At 44.1% G+C, this 25,161-nt stretch overlaps 3 protein-coding genes across 4 annotated transcripts; 1 reads left to right on the top strand and 2 right to left on the bottom strand.

The window, feature by feature from the left end:
* Positions 1–218: 218 nt before the first annotated feature.
* sec22bb (SEC22 homolog B, vesicle trafficking protein b) lies at positions 219–4,713 on the bottom strand. The gene is made up of 5 exons (XM_084011930.1): positions 4,547–4,713; positions 2,884–2,993; positions 2,650–2,810; positions 1,815–1,961; positions 219–1,709 (listed from the first exon to the last, which is right to left on the bottom strand). The coding sequence occupies exons 1-5, from the start codon at positions 4,619–4,621 to the stop codon at positions 1,555–1,557; spliced, it is 648 nt and encodes a 215-aa protein (XP_083868056.1). The 5' UTR covers positions 4,622–4,713; the 3' UTR covers positions 219–1,554.
* A 3,029-nt stretch (positions 4,714–7,742) lies between these two features.
* On the bottom strand, positions 7,743–14,031 carry npl (N-acetylneuraminate pyruvate lyase (dihydrodipicolinate synthase)). Its single transcript, XM_084011882.1, has 12 exons — positions 13,557–14,031; positions 13,138–13,223; positions 12,841–12,914; positions 10,791–10,878; positions 10,626–10,683; positions 9,726–9,801; positions 9,545–9,637; positions 9,331–9,476; positions 9,164–9,210; positions 8,987–9,071; positions 8,861–8,900; positions 7,743–8,760 (listed from the first exon to the last, which is right to left on the bottom strand). Exons 2-12 carry the CDS (start codon positions 13,215–13,217, stop codon positions 8,615–8,617), a joined length of 933 nt encoding a protein of 310 aa, XP_083868008.1. The 5' UTR covers positions 13,218–13,223; positions 13,557–14,031; the 3' UTR covers positions 7,743–8,614.
* A 549-nt stretch (positions 14,032–14,580) lies between these two features.
* edem3 (ER degradation enhancer, mannosidase alpha-like 3) lies at positions 14,581–24,885 on the top strand. 2 transcript variants are annotated; one of them, XM_084011868.1, is made up of 21 exons: positions 14,581–15,719; positions 15,808–15,853; positions 16,055–16,155; positions 16,364–16,403; positions 16,648–16,760; positions 16,891–17,044; positions 17,233–17,367; positions 18,130–18,235; positions 18,491–18,588; positions 18,959–19,084; positions 19,170–19,253; positions 19,478–19,561; positions 19,894–20,018; positions 20,337–20,508; positions 20,591–20,736; positions 20,812–20,956; positions 21,350–21,541; positions 21,658–21,823; positions 21,998–22,183; positions 22,608–22,655; positions 23,556–24,885. In XM_084011868.1, the coding sequence occupies exons 1-21, from the start codon at positions 15,631–15,633 to the stop codon at positions 23,975–23,977; spliced, it is 2,778 nt and encodes a 925-aa protein (XP_083867994.1). In that variant the 5' UTR covers positions 14,581–15,630; the 3' UTR covers positions 23,978–24,885. The 2 variants fall into 2 exon arrangements, with proteins under 2 accessions (XP_083867994.1, XP_083867995.1); XM_084011869.1 differs by lacking the exon at positions 22,608–22,655 and having other exon boundaries at positions 14,582–15,719; positions 23,556–24,884.
* The last annotated feature ends 276 nt before the right edge of the window (positions 24,886–25,161 follow it).

Here is a 25,161-nt window from a genome sequence, read left to right as displayed (position 1 = left end):
TGCATAATTAATGTTTCTCAGACGGTTTAAATGAGAGTTTATAGCATTCTAGCTGCTGTGTTGAAATAGCAGGTTCCTGTGTTAGTTTGTATCTCAATCGCCTAGCAACAGGTTTATAATATAAACCATGAGACTTTCCCCTCGTCTTTACAACGCAGGTTTCTTTATTCGCAGATAAATCTGCTGATAATCATCAGTTCAACTCTTCTGACAGAAAGGAAGTGCAAACTATTTTTATTCATCGATAGCAAACAGAACAGAAAACGAGAAGGTTTCCTTTCCACACGTCAGCACCCGGGTCTCTCAGGCCGGAATCCACTTTTAGATTCGAGTCTACACATAAAACTTTATACAAAATAAAAAAGGGACCCAGCCAGACATCTTACAGAGGCGTACAGGAAGCGTATGGAGGGTGTGGATTCACTGTGGAGGTCAGTTGAGGGAGGGAGTGCACACAAATGATCATTTCATTTAAGTATTATTCGTTAATATTCTGGGTTTCTAATAATTGACCCGTTGATTATATTAGCTAGTTCACTGTGATGGAAACGACTCACGGTGCTAAACCAATGTGTTTTTTAACTATTTGATTCTAAATCATCTTGCAAGGGAAGGCTGAAAGATATATTTGGATGAGTGAAATTAAAAAGGTGCACACACTCGTGGTCGGACTGGCTTTGTAAACAGAGCACAGAGAAGCTTGGATACAACACACACAGAGGGAACTTCATTCTTTGGTCAGGACGCCATTACTCCACTATATGTTTATATTTACATAGCTCGTTGTTTGCTCCTATATTAATGCACGGAATATCAAACTTAGCATCTTTAAATGCCCCTCCCCTGCTCTCTCCCCCCAAAAAACCCCATCCTTTATACACACATTCCCCTCCCCCCTCTCCTGACTCCCTTACAGTTTGTGTTCAGTCCCCCTACATGGTCACTGACATCCCATAATGGTGAGAAACAAAAGGTGAAACAGCATTTTGAAAGTGTTCCCTACAATATATTAAAAAAAAACTCAGTTTACTTGAATGACGTTTCCTATTTCTGAGCAGATTCCACTTTAAAAGAACGAACGTCATGTTTCAGACCCATCGATTCATCACAGCTGGGATTCTCATGTTAATGAAGGTTCAATTTTAAAGTTATGGTTGTTTTTCTCTGTATTATTAAACGGTATGCAAGATGAAATCAGTCCTGTTACAGTACAATACAGCATTGGAAGCTCACAACAGGAAATGTCATTTTTCTTCATTTTCCCTCCACACTTCAATCGGCTACAAAAACACACACACAGAGACACACACACACTCTCCAGGGCAACCGCTAGCGCATTACTGTGTAATTGTTAATAATATTATGACATCATGTATATTCGGATCACACATCCGTGGACACGGTGAGAGCAACATGGGCGGTGGTATGTCTGCAAAAGTCTTATTAAGAGCAGGGATCCTGTTTTTAGTCAAAAAGGTGACGGCTGTTTTCTTAGTGTCTGCTCCTTTTCCACTTGAACGCCTCCTTTCCTCCTTCCTCTCCCTCCTTTCTCCCTCAGAGCCACCAGAAGCGCACATAGACGATGAGCATGATGAAGAAGACGCCGCCGGCTGCCAGCTTGGCGTAGGTGGAGCGGGTGTTCAGGTACTTGGCGTCGCTGCGGTACTTCTTTGACAGGCTGGACAGGTTGCTGGCTTTGGAGTCCAGCGCTGCACCGGGATAACGAGGCGAGAGAAAGGACGACAAGATGAGGATCACAGTGTGAGAATAAGGAGCATCCCTCCTCGGGTTCATGAGTCAGGACGTGGACTTACCAGAGAGCGCTTCTCCTCGCTGCAGCACCTCCTCGATGTTCGCCACCATGATCCTCTGGACGTCCTGGAGCTCCGTGTTGATGCTGCCCAGGTTCCTTCTCGCCCGGCTGTCGATGTACGACTTCTTGGTTTTTTGGATGTAGGTGTCTGGGGAGCAAACGCCACAAACAGTAAAAAAAACGGCAGCCTGGGGAGTGTTTTCTCAAAATGTTACAAGATTAGTTGTGCAGCTCTGTGTTCTACAGTCCTGGTAGACTGTTAGATCTGTGTGTCTCTGACAGATTTAATAGGCGTCATAATAAACTAGAAGAGTGGCATTTGATTTTCTATGGGATACAAGTGATATTGGAGGCACTGTGGGATGACAGGTCACATAGCTCCCAACAGCAGCGATGTAAGAAAAGTGGGTCGACAGTTATGGAATGGAAATTTGATGCAACCGAGAGCAAAATCAGCCCGGAGGCTCTATTGTCAAAAAGACTGCCAAAGAAGGAAGTGATGCAGCGGTGGGCAGAGAGTTGTTGGAGGCAGTGGTGCATGATTTCTCCTCTTTCAGGGTCTTTTCTCCATCAGGAACTTGCTTTTTGAAGATGGAAGTTACTGTTTTTTCATGAATGCCGTTGTAAAAATAAATGTTTTTCTTTATTATGATTTCATATTTGGAAAAAACAAAACACAGATAGCTGATCGGGGGTCGTTATCGGCATTTACCCCAAAAAATGAAGAGAAAAATCATAATCGGAGAATCCTTATTAATGTGTCATCAATTATACATATTACACAACATATAAATGGCCAGTTGTTCAGTCTGCTCGTGGGTTTCTTTTCTTCTTACCAAACTCGATGAAGGAGTAGGGCCGGGAGACCGTGGGCACCTTCTTCCCGTGCTGCTCGTGAAACTCTGCCTGCAGGTCCTCGAGGTAAGCGAAGGCCAGCTTCTTAGCAAAGCTGGCTTCACAGAGCACGAGATAGCACACTCCCTTTTCTATAACGTAGCTGCAAGGAGAACATAACGATGTGAACAATGACATTTATCGTGTCAGAAGATAATGCTCTGCTTCCTACTCACTGAAAGGACATGGAGCCGGCCTCCAGAGTGCAGCGGGTGGGACTCTGATCATTGAGTTTCCTGAAGAGCTGCTTGGCTTGACTCTGATACTGCTGAAGGTCCCGACCCAACTGAATCAGACGAAAATCACGGGACCAGTCAGTCACGCCATCTCACGCAGAAAATATACGGTGTTTAATCATATAATATATGTGTTTAACCAGGGCAAGAAATGTACTTTAGTATGCCACATATGCAGGTAGAGAAATATCACCATTTTAGGACCAGAAGAGACATAAATGACACAAATATAATCATTTATTTTTGCTTCAGTGTTTGACAAGACGGATAAAAAATAGCAACTACCCCGCAGTCTAGATTTCACACAATGTTCCTTGATGGTGTTAATTTCTTGCCCTGAAAATAAACAGCTTTGCACGAAACACTGGCCAGACTCAGCAGTGTGATGCTGCAGCTGATCAGCGTTTGGATGGCGAGCGTGAATCTTTGCAGCAGCACTGTAGCGTCACAGAAACACGTACGACGTTCAAGCACAGAGACGCAAACGAACCTTTTCGCTTCCCTTCACGAGAGCAAACAAGAGAGTGAAGGAAAAGGTGTTAGACTCCTGGTTAGTCATGATGAAACAACTTCACACGTCACAATGCCATGAATTTCAACATTTTATGCATATGTTGTACATATGATTTGATTGTTTTTTTATGCAAACGAACCAGGGACGTTGCATCTGACTGTCTATATTCATTTTTTAACATAAAACTTCTGAATCCCCTTAATTTGGTGATTAAAAAATGCAATACATCTACTGAGCAGATCGTGTTACAGTTGAAAAATAAACACGTCAGCGCCCTCTGGTGGACAGATTATGTATTGACGCCACTCTATGCTGAACATTACTTTTTTTTTCTTCATTATTTTTATTGAGAGAACGGTACAGTGGATACAAAGAGACGACAACTTGACAGTGAGTCAAAACAAATGCCATACTTTCTGACTTTTTTTCTTTTTTAGATGTTACAGGAAGGAATAACCAAACTATAAAAATGATCGTAAATATTAAAATAAATAATAATAATTAAGAAAAATAATAAAATAAAAAATAGCATATACCTGAAAATAATTTTAACCATTTCTTGTGACTTATAAATGAGCTAAAATGTGAAAATAAATCTCTGATCTGGCTCTAATCTGAAATGTCCTACTGAAACATATCTAACTATGCCTTTAACGAGGTGTTACTGTCTTATTCATAAAGAGCACGTTTTATAAATATATATATAATATATAGACTTTGTGCCTGAAAAGGATATTTGTCATATTTATGAAGACCTGAACTGGACTGGTGACGTTGTGCAATAGCTCGGATGACTGGAAGCAGCATCTGGACCAGGTGAGAGGTGAAACGCCGCTCTGACGTCGGTTGTTACGCAAATAAAAGGCTCTGTGTACATATATTATATATTTATTTTTATTTTATTATATTATATATATATTACATAATATATATATATATTACATAATATAATACATATATAGCTAGGCCCTACGGTAGCTCGGCTAGCTAACGTGTCACTCCTTTAGAGGCGTTTCCAGCAGGATCCTGCAGTGATAACAGCGAACAACTAAGCTAGCAGAAAATAAAAGAAGCCGTTTTGGTTCCTACCTGCTCGTCCTCCTGCATCGACGCGGCTAACGGTAGTCCGTCCGCCAGCCGGGCGATCATCGTCAGCAGCACCATGTCTCCGCGCTGTCCGGGTTCTGCTGCCTGCTAGCTGCTAACGGGGGGCCGGTGTCCGCGTCTGACGAGGCTGTGAACTGACAACACCACAGGGCTGACGCGCTGAGCTGGCCGGAAACTCTAGCGCTTTGCGTGTCACAGCCAAATAGGTCCGTCCTCTCCCTATGCGGAAGCGAAGGGGAGTACAAACACCGTTCCGTGTCACTTTTTCCTGGACACCTTAATAATATAGTGACTCCTCGTGCTTGGCTTTATTTCAGTATTATTATGATTATTATGATTAGGATTATTATTATTATTATTGTTATTATTATTGTTATTATTATTATTATTATTATTATTATTATTATTATTATTATCATCATCATCGTCCTCATACACCATGTGCAATTATAATGTATAATTTACATTATTTGACGTCCTGGTCATCAAATAAATCCATCTCCATCCACTGATGAAGACCATAAGGTGCGACTAAGAGCATCAGGAACCAAAAAACTAATAACGGGACCTTGAGTTAAGACTGTATTTATTTATTTTTTAACTGATTACTATTTCCAATGTCAATAATTAATTAAAGGAATAAAGATCAAATAAAGGAACATTTACATAATTAATTGATCATAATTGAAGTTTTGTGATTTAAAAAAAGAAAAAGAATATTTGTTTTCACCATATGTGTTAAATCATTTACAGAATGTTTATTTGACAAGAATCTTAAATAATATTTTTGCAAATATGTAAGTACACATAACACGAATGCTTGATTTTAATCAGAGAAGCAACCTTTGAATTCCATCCTGCTTATTGCACAGAATCATATCACTCTTACTCCACTAATCCGTTATTGTCCTTTATGCCATGGAGCAACCTTAATTCAAAATAAGTCCTTTATCTATTAGTTGTAAGTGCAAGATGTATCCAGCTGAGGGCAGCATTGGTCCCTTTGGGGAAAGTCTCAGTGAGAACCATCTTTCTTTTTGGTATTGAACCCATTTTATTTAAACAGCAACATTATGTCATCTTTATTATAGCTATACAAAACACCGATACAACTATATTTAAAACAAGAGACAGGACCGTGCAGCATCCTTTAACTCCAGACACGAAGGCCAGCGAAATGTTCTCCAAACACATGGACATAAGCACATTTAAAAAATGATCATACATCTAATACGCAGTCTGCACCCATAACTATGGTGTGACAGCGTCAGCTAATAACAACTCTGGGACCAAAGTCTCCTCCTATGGGTGGGCTGCTGAGAGATAAAGAGAGAAACTTCCCCAGACCTTTCACAACCTCTCAGTCTTGTCACTTTAGGGTGAGTCAGGTGGCGTCACTGTCACAGGCTGCAGTCCTGACACGGCAGACCCCCGCCAAGTGACCTCCGGCGTCTGCCACACAGCAGGTCTGCTGCCTGTCTGACATTTTCTGGGGGCGACACATGGCAGCAACTGAGAGGAGCAGAATAAAAGCCAAGAAGTATCTCTTCATAGTGTATTCTAATAGAAAACCTTCAAATACTACTTCTGTGATTAAATCCTTTGTCTATAAGAGGAACTGGACGCTTGGGAAAGGAGACGTGGAGGAAAGGAGGCTGAGGAGGAGAATGACAGATGGAAAGAAGAATATGCAACACCTGCAAGGAAACGTGAAACCAGGGCATAGAGTGTAGACGTAGGCTCCTTCGCTGACAAAGAAGAATAGAATTCATGTATTGAAAGTGATTTAAGCCAAGTGTGAGAGGGGGAGCATCATCTCACTACTCTAGCCTCTACTGTGGGGGTGGATGTGGCTAATTAGAGTGTATGTGTCTGGTTGAGCAACACTTTCAGTCACAAGAAGCATCCTCAGTGGTGGGAGGGTGCCTTACGCTTGCATTCTCTCTGCTGGCCATTGGGGGGCGACTCCTCTGGTTGCAAAAATAAGTCTGATTGCATGGAAGTTATTAACCTCCTTTTCACTTGATTTATGATCTCGATAAACAGTATAAACATGGGTTTATGGTCTCAGTCTTTAGTTTCAAGTCTTCTTCGATGTCCGTTTAATAAACTGGAAGCTTCACAGTGAGTACGTCCACTTCTTATTCCAGGTCTAAGCTCTGTACACCTTTAAACACCGTCATCCATGCTTGAAAGTTCACTCTGCTGTTAACGTGGCACCAGTCCTGGACCAGCTGCAGGTTTAATAGGAGCACGGTGTGTTCAGGTCCACCCACAACGAAGCCACTGAAAGTCAGCCGAGGACAGCAGCAGACGAGAGGAAGAGAAACAGGAATGCCAGAGTGTAATGTGGTGTCATGTGTTTAGGCGTTGCAGATGTGCTGTTGTGCCCATTTAAGAAAGCCTCGGGGGAGAAACTAATGTTATGGGCATGAACGCTTTGCTTGCCTGTCTGTCTGACAGCGCTCAGTTTAAATGCCTCTAACAGCACAGGCTGGCTGCTTACAGGGACAGCAGTGATACGATGACAATAAACGTCACTATAATGGCCTTTCCTTGACCTCATGGGCTCAATGTAGCACACACACACACACACACACACACACACACACACACACACACACACAAACGAGGCGAGGGACTACTTACTGCACTTGTTTTTGAATCCAGATGTTCCACTAGAGAACCAACGTGACTTTAAAAAGCTCAGGTGGAGTTCACAAAAAGCAAAACCGTTTGAAAGTGAGACAGTACGCAGCTGTGGGGAGGAAAAGAAGAAACTCTGATGCTCTTCTTTCTCACATCGGTTTACACTCTGTTTCTGTAAATGATGGTGAGTAGAAAACAAACTAATTACTTCAGATTTAATTACATGGGTTAAATGAGTCCTTGATATCTACAAAGCCGGTCCTGCCTGTTGCACTGCCATGTTTCTACTCCTAGAACAGCGCTCTTTACTGAGATAATAAAGGATAGAAAACGATCACACATTTTAAAGAAATGCTAGTGAACACTGAGCGAGAAGGCGGATTTAAAAAAAGGAGACAATGCAGGATTTCCAGGTGATTCGACACGACGAAGACTCACTCGCTGGCGAGGACGTCGCTGCACGCAGCGTGTCTGTGCAGGTCTGCAACAGAATGATACTTTAAACATCACAGGAACATAAGAGAGGAGATCAGTGTGAACCAAAGTATGGCAGCATTTATTAGTAAGAAATGAGTCATTATTTGTTATAATAATACAAAGCAGAAATACGTCATTACAAAATACATTTCCCTTTGATACATGATTCTAAAACGTACATTTAAAAGCAAATAACGGTATGAATCCGAACTGAACACAAAGGGTAAATCAGTGCATTTTGCTCCCTTTAGAGACCTTTTCATTCCCTTTTTTCCTGTTTTATTTTCAGCGTTAATGCCCTTTTTGTCTCCGTTATCATTCGCCACTGTCGCTGTAACGCCCCTGGGTGAGGTTGGGACTTTGAAATTGTATTGACTCTGGAAATTTGGAGCGTATTCTAGTCGTGCTCAATGTGTTAAGTGTCCTGAGATGACTTCTGTTGTGATATGACACTATGAATAACATTTAAATTGAATTGAATCATCCCTCTGATGGAGTCAGCCTAAGGTCGAGTTCCTCAAAAACTGTGAAAGAAAACCATTAAAAAAAATGTTCCATTTTAATTTCACTGCTGGAATCATGGATGGACCTGAACCACAAAAACCACGAAGGAGTGAATCTTTGATGCCTTTCCTTTTTTAAGTGGCCATCGTGACTACTCGTCGGTGTGTAAAGTTTCCTGAGATATAACTTTTGCTTGTGATATGACACTATAAATGACACTATAAAATAAAAATGACTTTCAAACCTATGCATTGATTTAGCTCACACAGTACAGGATAATAACACCGTCAGTTCACTAAAAAAAAGTCACATTCCCTTTGAAAAAAGGGTGATTAAAATATCTGTTAACGTATTTGAGTTTCCCAATCAAAGGGATTGATTCATGTAAAAAGATGTTTGATTCAAGTAAAAACGTACATATCAACATCCAGGAAAAATGCTGGTATATCTCTTAGCGATGCGCTGAGCGTCTTCGAGAGGACACGGCGTCACCGGGAGGCGAGGAGGCCCGAGGTTCAAACCCGACACCACGTTCATCAGCTGCTTGTTCACTCCCAGATCAAAGCCTGGCGATGACAAAAAGGCCGTTTCAAAAAACACATCAAGAGTATATTCATTCATCTTATGTATTATATGACTGAAGAGAACATTGTGACACAAGCTTACCCATTTTAATGGCATCACTGAGAAGCTCTTGCAGCTTGACCTGGAATCATGGAAATTACACAGAGATGTCAGCGAGCAGAAATGTATGTAAACATGCATCAAAGAGGAGTTGGAGCAACGACGTACCTGAATCGCCCGGGCTCTGACGAGGTCGCCGTTACGGAACAATGACAGGAGCTCGTTGATGTGACATCCGACGTAGTTATATGTGCTGAAGGCGGAGAAACGGAAACCAATCTACGGGTTAAGAACTGTCGAGCAGAGAGAATGAAAAGGGGACATAATGGAAGATCGCACACTGACCTGCCAACCGCTCCGTGGGCTCCCATAGCCAGAGCTGCAAGCAGTTGCTATGGTGAAATGAGAAGGGACATTTGGTGGAGGTGAGAGTCACAGATGTGACACAACGTGAGCAGCGACAGCACCAAACAGACGGAGCAAAGAAGACGGAGAGGGAGGAAGAAGCTGACCTCGTCCACGCCGTAGAGGAACGACCACTGAGGAGGACTCCGGCTGACGCACAGTCCAAAGTCCATCAGGTCGCTTCCACTGAACTTCACGCCTCTGAAGGAGGGAATGACCTCCCCGATGCCGTCCAACACGTCCCTCGCCAACACTGAAGGAAGGAGAAGATCAGCTAAAGATGCTCTGACATTCACCGTGTCAATCATCAGCAGCACTCACCAGTAACGCCGGTGATAGCTGGGATATGATAATAATAGAAGGGCAGGTCAGGGGCGGCCGAAGCCACTTCCTGGAGGAAGGACCTCAGTGCGTCTGGAGCAGGAGGAGAGGGAGGGAAACGTGTGAAAAGTGTGATTTCAGCGTGCGTGAACTTGCATTCGAAACCAACACCAACACATACCTGCAGTTTTGGGCTTGAGAAAGAAGGGGGCGATGGCTGCTATGGCATCAGCCCCGATCTGTGCTGCATGGCTGGCCTGGAGGGAACATGAACGTTGAAGGGCTGAGAAAACGAAGGCATTGTGTACTATAGTGGATATATTTATTTATTATGCACTGAAGACTGATACCAAGTTCACATCTGTCCGTTTACGATGAAGCCAGCACCCAAAAAAGGGGGAATCAGCGAGCATGACTATTGAATGGTAACAAAACCTGTCTATTTCTTTAATGCAGATGAAATCCTTCAGAGAAACTGGAGGATCAGGTCTCCTGGATCAAAAGCATCTTCTAGACCGTTTGCCAACAGAGTAAAATACAAAACATGTGTTTTTTGTGATGGGTCTCTCCCTTTCCCGACTTGTCTTTACTATTCTGTCGTTGTCTTCACATGCATTCACTGAATGAAAGTAGATGTCGACTCGAAAGCCTTGAAAAATTTGGGACATCACTGACTGAACACGACACGCCGAGTGAAACTGCATCCGCCATAAAAATATATTAAAACACTTCATCATCAGAAGCTCCAGGAATGAACACGACTTCAAAAATGTGACATTTAGAGTGGAAATGAATATGTTCTTCTAATAAAACGAATTAATGTGATGACAAAAAAAATACATGAACTGAATTTTGATTTTAAACTCAACTCCTTTATAGTGTCATGGTTTAGCAGCCTGACTGGGACCTATAGTCTGGGATAGGAGTAGGTTTCCATGGTAACTAGACTCAATTAAACCTTTTCTGAAAATAAGCCAGAATCACTGCAGTAAGTCTAGTTAATAACAAGTAATATTCCTGTATGAAACACACCTTCTGCTCCTCTCGGGTGCCGTGCATTTTGGTTAATGAGGCAACTCACCAGTTCTTGGGAGTCTTTAAGGCTCAGGCAGCCGACGTGCACGATCACCTGAACGCTTCTGTGGAGACGAGCACAAAAGACAGAAACGTTCGACTTGTTCCCGCTGCATCGGACCCGACGGCCGGGCAAATCTCCAGACAGAAACGCTGTGTGATGATGACTCACTTGGCCTTGGCTTTCTGACACCATTCCTGAGCCAGGCTCTTCCTCTCGGCGACACTGAGAGACATGCCCTCTCCGGTGGTGCCGTTCACTGGACGGAAGGAAAGGCTCGTCTTACTCACACATCACAAAAGCACATCTCTGGATCCAATGAATCTCAACACAATAGAATACATTGTAGTAGAGTCACCCACAAAGAATAAAGGAAACACAACAAAGCAAAACATATCCAATGACAAGGCTTAGGCCGGTTTAAACACTTTCAAACCGGTGTGATACTAAACCAAAGACCGAACCGAACAGGTTATAGAGTGGTGAAGCCCCGCCCCTTCCTCTAGACTCCCATGTGACCTCTGAGATGGTAAAAAATGTATGGGTCTCAATGCAGATAATATAATTATTTGCTGGTCCCAGTTGTTATATTCCCCGAATTAGAAATATGTTGTTTGTGGATTTAAATGACAATTTTTCACATCAAGATTTTGACTGTTTATTGTGCAATTGTTCAGTTTAAGGCTGTAGAGAAAACACAATGAGAAAGACTACATGTGATGTCACGTCATCTCCCTTTCTCCCAGCGACTCAGTGCCAATCAAACCAAGATGTTCCTGAATGTTCCATTCCAGCAGGTACGGCTGGTCATGCTTTCGCTTCCCGTCTGATGAGAAGACGAGGAATCGCTCAAACTGACAGATATCATTCACGCCGAGAGCAGCGACGAGCTGTAGTTCACACAAAACCTACCATTATCAAACTTCTTCGCCATAAATCATATTTTTTTTTGCATGAAAAATTATCTTTAAAAAACACAAACAACATTATGTGAAATTCATGGCACGATTCAAACGGGACCAGAAAATAATCTCGATCTCGCCAGAGGAATACATGCATCAGGAATTCATATTGAGGTCCCGTACCAGAGATAGAAAGGCGGGACTTCGCCACTCTATACTGACCTTTCCCACTAGGCGTCACACTTGCCATAGCAGACCGTCCCGAGTGATAAATTAGTTTTTTTTACACAGAAGATGGGACTGTGCTTTGCGGCGTCACGTGTCTTTTTCTACAAAACATCCGGCTTTGTGGAACCAGAGAGACGGACACTGCTCCGGATCCGTTTATAAATAATCCCAATATTATTTGAATCATTATTGCTGCTTGTTATTAATGAAAGACACGTTAATTTAGTGCTGTGAGGCCTTTGGCACAGGTAGCTGATGTTTTTAATATTCCAGAATGTGTCATAAGGATAAATGCTGGTTTGTGCATACATTAAACCGGTTTAGCCGTACCGGATATCCGCCCAGCCCTAGTACATAGGCATAAGAGGAAAGGGTAATGAGCGGTTATGCAGCCAAATGACAGTGAGGAAAAAACGAGGCATAAACATTCTCAGAGAAACGAGTTTGGAAATGGAGCGTTAATAGTTTAGCAGGAACTGCGATGACTCATTGGGTTTGAGAAAAGTGTGGAATGGCAGGTTTTCTATCATCACCCTTATCTGACCTCTCTGATGCTGTTCACGCTGTGGTTACAACCGACGCTTGCAACTAAATGTTTCTATTTTGCCAGGAAGATTAGATAAAACACTGTTAACTGAGTAGCAACGCATTAAATCAAAAGAGTAAAGGTCAACGTGTCATGCAGGTTTATTTGCCTTTCTTTTAAACATTTTGAAATAAAGAAAATGCATTCCACTTTATTAGGTAGCTGAATTAAAGGTATTCTTGTCTATTGGGAAAAATTTCACATTTGTTTTGCAGAAATGACACTAAAGCTGATGAAGAAAGGATTGTGTAAATCACACACTATGAAGCAATATGTTTAACTGACAGCTCTACAGGGTTGGGGATTAACCGTAGACGGCTTCACTTTTTCAGAATCAGAGGTTGCCGCCTGGTATAAACGCTTATTAAACATTAAATAACATTTAATATGAATTATCTCGCTACAGGATCATACAATCATAACTGAAATAACTGGATGTAGAGCGAGGTCAATGCATATGGGAACACAGAAAATAACAACAGGATGAATCCACTTGTAAACTTACCAAATATGCTATTAACACCTTGCTTCGTTGTCAGGTAGTCAACATAAGGTCCGATCTCTGATAGGTTAATTTCACTGTTTTGAAAAAAATGTCAGGGGGAAAAAAATAAAGGCCTACACATTTTTTGCAAATGATAACCAACAATATAACAGTGCTCTAGATCTACAGGAATATGCCACATTTTTCAAATGTATACTTTCTACACTATCTCACCCCCCACGTGACGTCACTGAATGCTGGGTAACTGGAGGAGAATAACAAGCAGCCAAAGGGAAGTGGGTCATGAAGGCGACTTACCCTTGAGGGGTGAACGGAGTGAACGTGGCTGCAACTAAGCCCGTCATATTTCCATCAGCAGGAGGACCCGAGACTGACATGAGTACCTGACAATGCAAACAAACATGTCAGACAAGGTGGTTAAACACAACAGAAGGAATGAGGTTCAAATGGGAAAAAGGATGAGTTACCACAGGAAAGGGGAAAGAAAGGATTTTAATTTATTTTACATGTTCGAAGTAAATAAACTAAACTAAACTAGAACACTAAAAAGGATGAGGTAGAAAAGAAAGCAAGCACAAAGAGGTGTTAGCCTCTGAGGTAAATGTACAAATGCTGCATCAGGATACAAGAATGTAAGCACATATAAGGTTTCATGCAAAGGGGATTTAAAATACACTGTCGAAGACTATCTATGCATTAAATGAGCTGCAGCCTACCTTCAGTGTTCCCTTCTTCACGTTGGATTCAATTGGAAGCAGTTGCCGTTAGTAAATTGGACTTGTTCTACCGGTCAGGCTCCACTTGCTCAGAGCCGTATACATGTCTCTACTGTTGATGTGCCTGTCATGTGAAGACGTCAAGTGATGCCGCAGAGCTCCATGGGAAATGTAGTTCACGAATGAATAGCAAGAAAACAATACGGCGAGAAACACAGGTACTTTGACAAAGTATTAGTTCAATAACTTCAACACGACACCGTGTTTCCAGTCGCTTTGAAAACTGTTTTGGGGTTTGAATGTACTTATTCTTTTATTTACGAAATATTAACGTTGCCTTCACTTGCTGTTAGAATATCGTAATATTATTATAGGCCTGCAAGATCATACAAACAAGGAAATGGAGGTATTCTATAACTATGTAGCACATAAATACTGATACCAAAATAGCTTAAATGGGCCTCTTTGTGGCGAAGCTATGGCAAATACGCGACTAATGACGTTTAATTTGACGTTTTTAATTTCCCCGTTGAGGGACAATAAAGGAATTCTGATTCTGATTCTGATTAATTTAATATTTGAAAGAATCCACGCAAATAATTACCATTGCTTTAGATTCGTTTAGTGTTTGAAAATCAATAAACACTACAAGTTATTTTAATGAGAAGATTACATTATCACAGACTGGTTGGTGTTGACTGTTAATTTTACTGAGTTTTGATCAGCACTGAAAGGCAACAGGTCTGTAAGGAGCTTGGTATAAAGTTATTCCCGCAATTCGGACTCTCAGGTAACTCTGCCGACTCGTGCATCCCATTCAAACGCCAATAAACTGTTAGAAATATTTACATTAAGGTGGTATATGCTAAACAGCACGGCTGTATACATTTCTATTGTTACGTCTGCATATCCGAGCGAACGAGAGGCGATTTGTTTCTCAGCCTGCGAGAAATTACTACCGAAGACGCTTAACTCAGGGCAAACTACCGACCACTCCCGGAAGCGGATGTTGTTGACGTTTTCATCGGAACGGCATCCGGTTAATTTTAAGACGGGCTAGCTTGACGAAAACAGCAGTTTACGGCGAATTTGTCCACTTTTCCATCCGAAGAACAGGGGAGATGGCTCGGCCTGGTCCGCTGCTCAACAATGGAGGCCGGTTTTGTCGATTTTGTCGTGTTATTTTTCCGTCCGTCTGTTGTCGCCAGCTCGGCTAGTTAGCACCGCTGGCTAACTGGCTAATTAAACCCCGAAGTCTCCGGCTGTCTGACTGACTGACGACGGAGAACTGTCAAGAGAAGGAAATAATTAACTCGTATCTGGAAGGGTTAACAGTTGAGGGTGATAACAGGGTAACTGGTATGAGCAGGAGTTTCCGATGGATGTTGGCTTGACTGCTGCTTTAATCGGCTGTAAATTGAATGAGTAACGTAAAGTGGGGCGTTTTTATAACAAATACAGACGAGGGGGCTGTTAATCCGGCGGTGCTTCTTCTGTTTACAACGAGTCTTAAATAAGACGATGCGTCGTGATAGCTGAACAGGCTGGATGTATTACACCAGTATTCACGTGGATCGCGGGGTTTATTGGGTTTAGCTGGTTTGCTTTGTGGCAGTGTTACAGGTAACGTCACTCGTTCGCATGTCAACGTGTCACACCTGTGTACACTATGTGCCGGTGACAGTCTGGAAGGGTAAACAGGTGCGACTCACAGGACTTGGAGCAACTTTTGCACTACAAACTACTACTTGAAATCACATTCCTACCGAATATTGAATGGCAGTTTTTGGCTGTGAGTGTACATAACATTTTTGGTGTGGAAGTGGCTAACTGACATGATAACATGACGCTTTCTGTACATTTTTGTGATTAATTATCTTAGGCAAAGCCAAGAAGTGCTTTAACATGCCAGACTCTGAGGTATAACGTTAATGGTGTAGGTTTTATGTTTAGTTTGTGTGTTGGCTGTGTGGTTAGGGCAGTGGTAATGACTAGGTACTTGATCTGTGACTGACTGAGAGGAGAGCCAAACTGTAGTCCCATATATTGCTGCGATCTCGCTGCCAACGCCACGATGCCGGCTGTACTGTTCTTATCGATGCTGCTTGGAGCGCTGTGTGGCCTCGGACAGGCCATGTCACAGGAGGAGAAGCACAGGTTGAGGTGAGTTGAGACACGCAGCCTCCTCAGAGAAAAATCCCCCTAAAAATGTTCCACACACTTGATTTTGATCTGTTTCCCCTCAACGAAGGAACCAAGTGGTCGAGATGTTTGACCACGCTTATCAGAATTATATGGTAAGTTATCTATTCTTAATGGAATCAGTCACAGAAACAGGATTCTCTACTTTCAGTGTTTTTGCTGCAGCTGCAATATGTGGATTTTATTCTGGACAGCCGAGCAGCACAATATTAATTCCTGCCATACTAGTAAACCAAAATGTGATGTCTTTCTATGTCATGGTGGATTATGGAAACATAATTATGTGTTTTTCTCAGGACCATGCATACCCAGCAGATGAGCTGATGCCACTAACGTGCAGAGGAAGAGTACGTGGGCTCGAACCCAGTCGAGGTGACGTAGACGACGCTCTGGGAAAGTGAGTAAAACAGCTCTTTTGCCCCGTTGTGAGGTGGTTCGTAAAGAGGAACAATCATGACGTGGGTCCACATGCACATCACCACACCTGGTTGAGTAAATGCCCGAAGTGGAAGGTGGAGACGGACTGTAATTACACGTTGATGAATTACAATGACGGATGTTGACATCAATTATTGCTAATAAGTGTTTTTATCTCTCTCTGGTAGGTTCTCTCTGACCCTCATAGACACGCTGGATACCCTGGTGGTGGGTATTTTTCATGTTTTGTTTTATTACAGTCATCTTTTGGGTTGTGGAAGTATTGATGATATTAGATCGAGTTCTTCACAGAATTTAGAGAGAAACGTCAATCTTCCGAAATTCCTTAATTACACATTTCGGAGGTCGTTCATCCGATGAATACCCTGAATCTTCCAGGCCACGTTTAAACCATGAGATGGTCTTTAATTAAGCTGGATTTTTATGGCCATGAATTATTTCTCATTGTCAGCTTCTGAACAAGACGACCGAGTTTGAAGCTGCAGTGAGAAGAGTCCTGTCAGACGTGAGGCTGGACAACGACATTGTGGTGTCTGTCTTTGAGACCAACATACGAGTCCTTGGGTGAGATTTGCACTTTAATGGTTCATTTACATTAAGTTTGGTTCAGAAGTGAACTATGGACCTACCGCATTTTACACCAGGCAGCACTAGTGATAAGAACTCACTGGATTCTGTGTGTGTGTGGGTTCAGAGGTCTGCTGGGAGGACACTCCATGGCTGTGATGCTGAAGGAGGGAGGTCAAAACATGCAGTGGTACCAGGATGAGCTCCTTCATATGGCCAAAGACCTGGGCCACCGCCTGCTGCCAGCCTTCAACACCAGTAGTGGCCTGCCTTATCCCAGGGTGAGACAGCTGAACACCCTAAACACCAGAAACAAATCTACATGCAATGTATTCAATAAAAATGTATACAGAACCTGTGATGGGTCTATTGAAGTCTGTATTAAATAAGACCCTGTTTTAACGATGTCTTCATCAAACATGTGATCATAATGTACTACAGTAATTCTCCCTCTTGTTCTGCTCGACAGGTGAACCTGAAGTTTGGTGTCAGGGGTCCTGAGACGAGAACGGGCACAGAAACGGACACCTGCACTGCATGTGCAGGAACCATCATCCTAGAGTTTGCTGCCTTAAGTCGCTTCACTGGGGATCCTGTGTTTGAGGTATTGGATGAGAAGATCCTCCGATGCCTACGTGATCATTTTGGGATTTAGGGGAACTTTTTTGTTAAAGTTAAAAAATGTTAGTCTCTGACTTTGACAACTGGGAGAAAAGCATTTTTAAATACCAACAGTCATGGTGTAAAGTGTTATCGATAAGGAAGCTATATATTTTAGTCATCCAAGATCTCTGAAATAACCCAACACTTATGGGTGTACTGCAATGTCTCATATCACTACACACACATATCATATTACATGTATCTACTGCCAAAGAGCTGTTAAATAGACTAGGTAAATAGAACAGCCACCAGGTATTTGAACAGTCAACGTGTCGGCACTGAAAAGCCACGCCTTTATTAGTGCCTCATCTCCCTTTGTTGATCTGTAAACCAGGTTAAACTCTGTCATTTGGTCTTGTTTTGAGATCGGGTTGCAGATACCATCCTCTTGTTGTTCTTGATCTGTTTCTCTTCTGTTGCTTGTTGATCAATCTGCTTCTAATGAGGAAAAAACCCAGACTTTTGTATCTAAAACGTATAGAAACTGTTAAAGAGGGACCCTGTAGCTGCAGTGGTGTACTGAAATGTGTCAGAGTTTACCTTGTGCAACAGCATTAGAGCGTTGCCTTGGACTGGTTCACTTCCTGGCAGCATCGGCCTGCTGATCAAGCACAGAGTCTATCACTGTAATCTCTCTAAACAGTGAACAGCTCCAGCAGATTGATTTTTTTAACTTTAATGAATAATGCACTCTTCTTCACAGGCCCATGCCCGGAGAGCTCTGGACTTTCTGTGGGAGAAGAGGCAGAGAAACAGCAATCTGGTGGGAACCACCATCAACATCCACTCTGGAGAGTGGGTCCGCAGGGGTGAGAGAGATGGGGGAGGAGGGGGGGGGTGGAACAGGAAGGTTGGGTGTATGAAAGGGAGGGGAGTGATATCAAGTGATGATGAAAACAAGGATATGAGGAAAAGGAAAATGAAGTATAGGGGTACCAGCTTTCTGTCTGGGTGAGGGTGGATCTGGTTGCACAGAGGGTTGATGGGTAAAAATAGATTTGTTGTCATCTGATTTTATTTTCTTCCCGTCCTCTAAAGTGTGATGTATGACTGTATGTCCCCAGACAGCGGAGTAGGAGCGGGAATTGACTCCTACTATGAATACCTGCTAAAGGCTTACATCCTCTTGGGAGATGACCTGTTTCTGCAGCGGTTCAATATTGTGAGGACACACACACACACACACACACACACACACACACACACACACACACACACACACACACACACACACACACACACACACACACACACACACACACACACACACACACACACACACACACGCACACACACACACACATGTACAGAATAATTTGATTCCTCTCTTGTCTGCATAATATCATTTTCTCACCGTGGCGTCTCTAACATGAAGCATCATTATACTCCATTGTGCGTTTCAGTAAAATAAAAAGACCTTTCCTCAACCTATTTTAAGTCCTGAGGCTCCCACCGGTCTATTTACATGCCGGAGCAACCAGTAGGCCGTTGTTATCGTCCTCAGTCTTTCTGATCTTGTGTGCCCCGTTTAGCACTATGCATCTATAATGAAGTACATCAGCCAGCCTCCACTGCTGCTGGACGTCCACATCCACAAACCTCTGCTTCCCGCTCGCACCTGGATGGATTCTCTGCTGGCCTTCTTCCCCGGACTGCAGGTCCGATTGCATCGTGTGAACTGGACGTTTTTGCCCGTGTCTGCCTTGTGCCGTCACTGTAACGTTGTATTGTATTGTGTCTCAGGTGTTGAAGGGAGATATCCGTCCTGCCATCGAGACTCATGAGATGTTGTATCAAGTTACAAAGAAACACAACTTCCTCCCAGAGGTGAATCTGTCTCTCTGTGTTTCCACCTTGAAAAACCTTATTATGCTTTCACAAAAACATGACTTAGTGATCTCAAATGGCTCGTGTGGTCGACCATAGCGGTTTGGAAGTGAACAAGCTTGAGCTTCACACCACACGGCTGCGTTTTGGCTTGGTCCTGTCTGTTGTAATTACACACGGTGGACGGTGTGCTGACCCCTTCGTCCTTCTCCCTCCCTCCCCAGGCCTTCACTACTGATTTCAGGGTACACTGGGCCCAACATCCCCTGAGGCCTGAGTTTGCAGAGAGCACCTATTTCCTTTACAAGGTAATTTATCAAGGACGCTTGACGTAATGCAGCCGTTCTCTTTTTCGCTGCCACAGTACAGAAGTAAATGCCTGTTTTTGTTAAATTATTCTAACTTGCAGTCTCTCTGGGACTCATTTATAACATTTCAGACAGTCTCCATATCTGCAGTTATTACGCAGCCTCCATTACTTTATCTTTTTGGCGTTCTGGCGTCTTTTAAAAATGCATAAAGGAACCTAGTGTGATAAAACGCTGTCTTCGCAGTGGGAGCTTCTTTGTGTGTGATCAGTTTTCTCAGTTGATGTACTGCCCTCTGTGATGATCACACTCCTGTCCTCTCATGCTCCCAGGCCACAGGAGACCCTTATTACCTGGAGGCGGGACGCACCATCCTGGACAACCTCAACCGCTTTGCTCGCGTTCCCTGCGGCTTCGCTGCAATGAAGGACGTACGCACCGGGAGCCACGAGGACAGGTGAGGATATAAGGAATCAGTATTATATGATGGTGGACTTCAACTGTAGAGGCCATTCAGACAGGCTGTATTTACTGTAACGTTAGATTTACATACAGTGAGATAAAAAACATAAAAACGAGTGGCTTGAAACATGGTTTTTAATGTAGCACATATCCGGCATGTTGGAAGGCTTCCATATTCAGTCTGCTGATAATGTGAACAGAAATTGGCCCGCTGATGAGTTAGGATCTACTTTGCTGTATATGAGTAACTTATGAATAAACCAGGAGTGTGAGCCCTGTGCTTTATAGTCTTACCCCTCTCCTCTCCTGTCAGAATGGACTCCTTCTTCCTTGCCGAGATGTTTAAATACCTCTTCCTGCTGTTCGCTGAAGCGGACGACTTACCGTTCGACGTGGAGGACTACGTCTTCACGACCGAGGCCCACCTGCTGCCCCTCTCCCTCTCCACAGCCCCTCACTCTTTATCGATTCCTTCAAACAAAACGGTAAACGACGCCATGCCGTTCCAATTAGAATCTGACAAATTGATGAAAGCCTAACAGAGTCTGTGATACGCTGATACTTCAGGCAGAGGAGGAGCTGGACGACTCGAACTTCGATTGGACCTGCCCCAACACTCGCCTCCTGTTTCCTGACCCCGCCTTCCCTCGCAACCTGAGAGAACCAATCCGTAGTGCCGTGGACAAGAGCTGCCCCCGCTCCGCTCCGTACCGGTACGTGCATACAGCACAGGTTCGACCAGGTTACGGATCTAGTTCCCCCTTTTTTTAACGTCTTCCCCCTCTCAGGGAGCCCGGGATGGGCCGGCCTCCCCTGAAGGCTCAGGACTTCATGGCAAACAACCCTGAACATCTGGAGCTGCTGAGGAGAATGGGAGTCAGTCTCATCCACCTGAAGGATGGCAGGGTGCAGCTGGTCCAGCATGCAACACAGGTAAACAATTTACTGATGAGGGTAAACATCTGCATGCGCTCATTAGTGGCTGATTTAAGAAATAAATTAATAAAAGAACCCATCTAATCCAAGGCTGGAGTAATTAAGTCTCTTAATTGAATGTGACTCCTCAGCTGTTTTGTTCTAATTGCTCGGGATGGGAATGATGCAACACTGTTGCCTTTCCAGCACACACATGCAAACAAGACAATCACCTGTTAAACATGCAGCGATATCACTAGAACCAATGAGGAAAACCACACGGTTCTTCATCAAAAGTGCATTAAAGTGCATTTAACACATGCAACAGCTATTAGTGCTATTATTTAAATGAAACAAACTGTGCTCCTGGTGGCATCGTCACTGACTTTCTCTCTCGTTTCCCACACCAAGGCGGTGAGTGCGGTCGCGGCCGAGGACGGCGTGCGCTTCATGCAGGAGATGATGGAGCTGTCCAGCCAGCAGCAGAAGGAGCAGCTGCCTCCCAGAGCCATTCAGATCGTCTCGCATCCTTTCTTCGGCAGGGTCGTGCTGACCGCTGGCCCGGCGCAGTTTGGCATAGACCTGTCCAAAAGCTTCACAGGGGTGAGTGGGTTTTGTAGCGTTGCCAAGCTGCCATTTTTCCAAATGGCCGTTTAACTCGTTGAGTTGAGTGCAAGGCTTCAGCACCAGCAGAGAACATGTCGTGCTCCCGTGTGCAGGTGCGGGGCTTCGTGACGGTGGCCGAACCCTACAGCGGCTGCAGTGAAATCACCAACGCCGAGTACGTCCGGGGCCACATCGCCCTGCTTCAGAGGGGGCAGTGTATGTTTGCAGAGAAGGCCCGACACATCCTGAAGGCCGGCGCCATCGGAGGCATCGTCATCGGTGAGTGTGAGCGGCTAATGACCCGGGACAGAGGACGACTGCTCGATGACTAGATTAGGGCTGGATAACTTGATTATCTCCAAGACGGCCAGTCGAGTAGCATCCTGCACATGATGACTTCATGAGGAAGCAGAGCTCAAATATGTATTCTGTATTTTCTTCATCTCCTCCCAGATGACAACGACGGCAGCAGCAGCGACACGGCTCCCCTGTTCCAGATGGCGGGGGACGGCCGCAGCACCGACGACATCAACCTGCCCCTCCTCTTCCTCTTCCACAAGGAGGGGAACATCCTGTTGGAGGCGCTGAAGGAGTACAGGGAGGTGGAGGTGCTGCTGAGCGACAAAGCCAGAGACAGAGGTGCGACATGACTCCCTGGCATGCCTCCCTTAACGTTAGAGCTCTTCTGTTTTCACGTGTCCCTCTTGATAAGATTCATCACATCGGTGCACTTATATCTCTTTCTCTCTCCGCGGACTGAGCCTCATTATGTGCCCGGCTTCATGAAATAAAGATGAGCTGTAGGGATTGAGGCATTACTTGAAGTCCCAGAGATCGTGACTCACTCCAAAGCCACCCACCAGCTGCACTTAGAACGGCGGCTGGTGGAGTTCAACACCCGTATCGATATTGCATCCTCATTCTTCTCCTCTTTTTCCTCATTTGCCAAATCCCCCTGTTCCCTGTGGAGGTCTGTAACCGTGCCTCTCCTCTCCTCTCTTTCTTGGTTTCTCTTCTTTCTTTTTCCTTTTCTCCCATAAACCTCTTCTCTTTGGATGAGCAGCAACCATATTCAAAGGTAAACCTCTTCCTGGCGTCCTGATTGAGGGCGGTAAGTATCTTTTTTTCCTTCTTTCTTTGTCTTATATCCTCATTCTGCATCCTTCCTCTTGCCTTTATCTCCATTTTTCCTCTTTTGTAGTCCTGCTTTCATCCCTCCATCCCTTCCTCTCACTCTGCCCTCCAAACACAGGATTCTTAGCGTTTGATAGAGAAGCTTAGTGCCGTCACACTAGTGTCGGTTCTGATTCCCCCCTTCAGTTTAAGCCTAGACAGCGTGGCAGGATTTGACCCCTGACCCAAACCATGAAACAATGCTTTTACATGGTTTGTGTGAAGTTTTCATTGCTTTTATTTAATTTTCTTTTATATATTAATCTGTTTCTGCTGTGAAACAGATTAAGAGAGAGTGACTATTATAATTAGTTCTAACGTGGCTGTAATTACTGCATAAGAGCACACAAGGAGCTGTTATGGATCCGACTGCATGCTTCATAACCACAGAACCACCAGGACACAGTAATGACCAGATACCTTGTCCCTATCTGCACTTGGACTATACAACCAGGAAGTTACAGTCATTGCCTGTTCCTTCCAGTATTCCCTCGCCTGTGTAATAAAAAGCACAAACTCGTTATCTGAAATACGTACAATCTGCATTTAAAGGAGGCGGCTCATATCCACTTTTATTCCACCCAAATCTGTGCAGAAGTCCCGGTGTGACTTCCATCCACAGTTCTTTTCACGGTTGACTCCGAGGTGGGTTTCGCAGCTATGTGAGAAAGGCTTTATCTGGTGAGAAACATGACTCACCGTCAGCATCACGCTGTTATGGTTGACAGCCTCACAAGGAGAAACGCTTCTATTTTTGACCGAGTGTTGTATAGATTACCGACTGAGAGGGAGGGAAACAGGCTTGTGCGTGAGTCTCACACCCCGGCTTTCTTTTCAGGTGCAAACGCGCAGGAAGCGGGGGAAGACTGCATAACGGAGGCAACAACTCCCACCGCATTTGAACCCATCGGCCAATCGCAGATGAGCACGTTGGAGCTCGACGAATCGGCTCCCGAGGAGGCGACGCCTTCACGGGAGGAAGTCAGTCCTGCAGATCCCGACACTAGTCCCACAGCGGATGTTAGACCGCCGGAACAGGAAGCTGGGCCGCCCGAAGAGAGAGCTAGTCCTTCAGAGGAAGTAGAGGAAGCTAGTCCTGCCGAGGCTGACTTGGCTCAGCCCACGGAGGAGAGAGACTCGGAGGAGAGAGGGGAGCCCGAAGGCGACACAGACTCGAGCAGCCAGTCGAGGGATGAGCTGCTGGCCGATTGGCGGGAAGACCTGGAGGCGTTCCAGCAGATGGAGAAGGACGAGCTCTGACAGTCGCCCGGCGTGCCCTGTGACTGCGGTTTGATCCCACAGTGGGGGAGAAACCTGGAGGGGTCACCAGGTCTCAATCCGGTGGACTCGAGGGGGAGCTGAGGTCTTTCACGCTCTCTGACGGTGGTATCACGTGCCAAGGCAGCCCACATGCTGCACCTCCGGACCACAAGCGACTCCTTTTTGGTCTGGTAGTTAAAGGATGTGAGACCAGGGTTCTTACCTCACGCTCTCATACAGTTTCTGTTTCATACCAAACCCAGAATGAATCACACGGACCAGACTGTATGTTAACGGCGTCTCACGCTCCACTCCAAGCTACTTCTCACACTGTCGTTCTCTCTATGCATCTGCTCAAATGAATACCGGTCCAACAACTGCTAATTAATTCCTCAGACCAATTAATTTTATTTCTAAACGTGATGATTATTTGTGATGATACATTTACTGTCTTCGTGGTCTTCGGGCCGTTTATCATATGAACACATTGATGTGACTTAAGGACATGATTCACGTGGGGGTCTGTGATAGTGATATGAATAAGCTGCAGGATCTTTTATGGCTAACATGGTGGACGGACCCGGCACCAAACTTGATCTCTGTGGAGGATATATGAAGTCGTCTGTCAATGTAAATATGTATTTGTCAAGATATATATTGACTGAAACAATATAGCGCTGCTTGGCTCAGGTCCTGGTTCTGGTTCTGGTTCACCCCCCCCACAAAACAACAAGCTCTGGACCACACCAGGTGGAGCAGACACCCTAGGGAGCAAGGTGGGGTGGATTTACGCACCTATAAAGCACCACAGGGGGGCGCTGTGACACCCGTCTGATTGGAAGGGGGCAGAAATAAGCCAATACATTAACATGATGAATTTAAATAAAAATGAAGAGGGGGAAACTGGGAAGACTGGCTGGATTATTTCACTTCATGCTGTTTTTACACTAAATGTTGGGTTAATTCATCTATTTGTCGATTCATTTGCGTCACTAGGTCGTAGACTGTGAAGCTGAATATTATACCACTTTGAAATTATGTGGATTTTCAGAGGAAACAGTAAAAAAAAAAAAAAAAACTTTTATAAGAAAGTGGAATATTTGAATGTTTAAAAGTAGTTATTTCCCACTAGATATCTAAACAGAGGGCGGACACAGAATTGGAATGTTCAGCATGCACCATAG

Source organism: Eutrigla gurnardus, assembly GCF_963514095.1.
Source record: "Eutrigla gurnardus genome assembly, chromosome: 6".
Classification (NCBI taxonomy): domain Eukaryota; kingdom Metazoa; phylum Chordata; class Actinopteri; order Perciformes; family Triglidae; genus Eutrigla; species Eutrigla gurnardus.
The sequence above is the reverse complement of the archived record's forward strand: the minus strand, read 5'-3'. Positions and strand labels throughout refer to the sequence as shown.

Excerpts from the sequence above, each read along its gene's own strand:
- npl (XM_084011882.1), bottom strand. The coding sequence starts at position 13,217 with ATGTCAGTCTCGGGTCCTCCTGCTGATGGAAATATGACGGGCTTAGTT. Across the intron at positions 9,802-10,625 it reads TTAAAGACTCCCAAGAACTG|GCCAGCCATGCAGCACAGAT; the intron begins GTGAGTTGCCTC and ends TGTTCCCTCCAG. Across the intron at positions 9,072-9,163 it reads GCCCACGGAGCGGTTGGCAG|CACATATAACTACGTCGGAT; the intron begins GTCAGTGTGCGA and ends CTCCGCCTTCAG.
- edem3 (XM_084011868.1), top strand. The coding sequence starts at position 15,631 with ATGCCGGCTGTACTGTTCTTATCGATGCTGCTTGGAGCGCTGTGTGGC. Across the intron at positions 20,019-20,336 it reads ACCGGGAGCCACGAGGACAG|AATGGACTCCTTCTTCCTTG; the intron begins GTGAGGATATAA and ends CTCTCCTGTCAG. Across the intron at positions 20,509-20,590 it reads CGATTCCTTCAAACAAAACG|GCAGAGGAGGAGCTGGACGA; the intron begins GTAAACGACGCC and ends CTGATACTTCAG.
- sec22bb (XM_084011930.1), bottom strand. The coding sequence starts at position 4,621 with ATGGTGCTGCTGACGATGATCGCCCGGCTGGCGGACGGACTACCGTTA. Across the intron at positions 1,962-2,649 it reads CTACTCCTTCATCGAGTTTG|ACACCTACATCCAAAAAACC; the intron begins GTAAGAAGAAAA and ends TTTGCTCCCCAG. Across the intron at positions 1,710-1,814 it reads GCGAGGAGAAGCGCTCTCTG|CGCTGGACTCCAAAGCCAGC; the intron begins GTAAGTCCACGT and ends ATCCCGGTGCAG.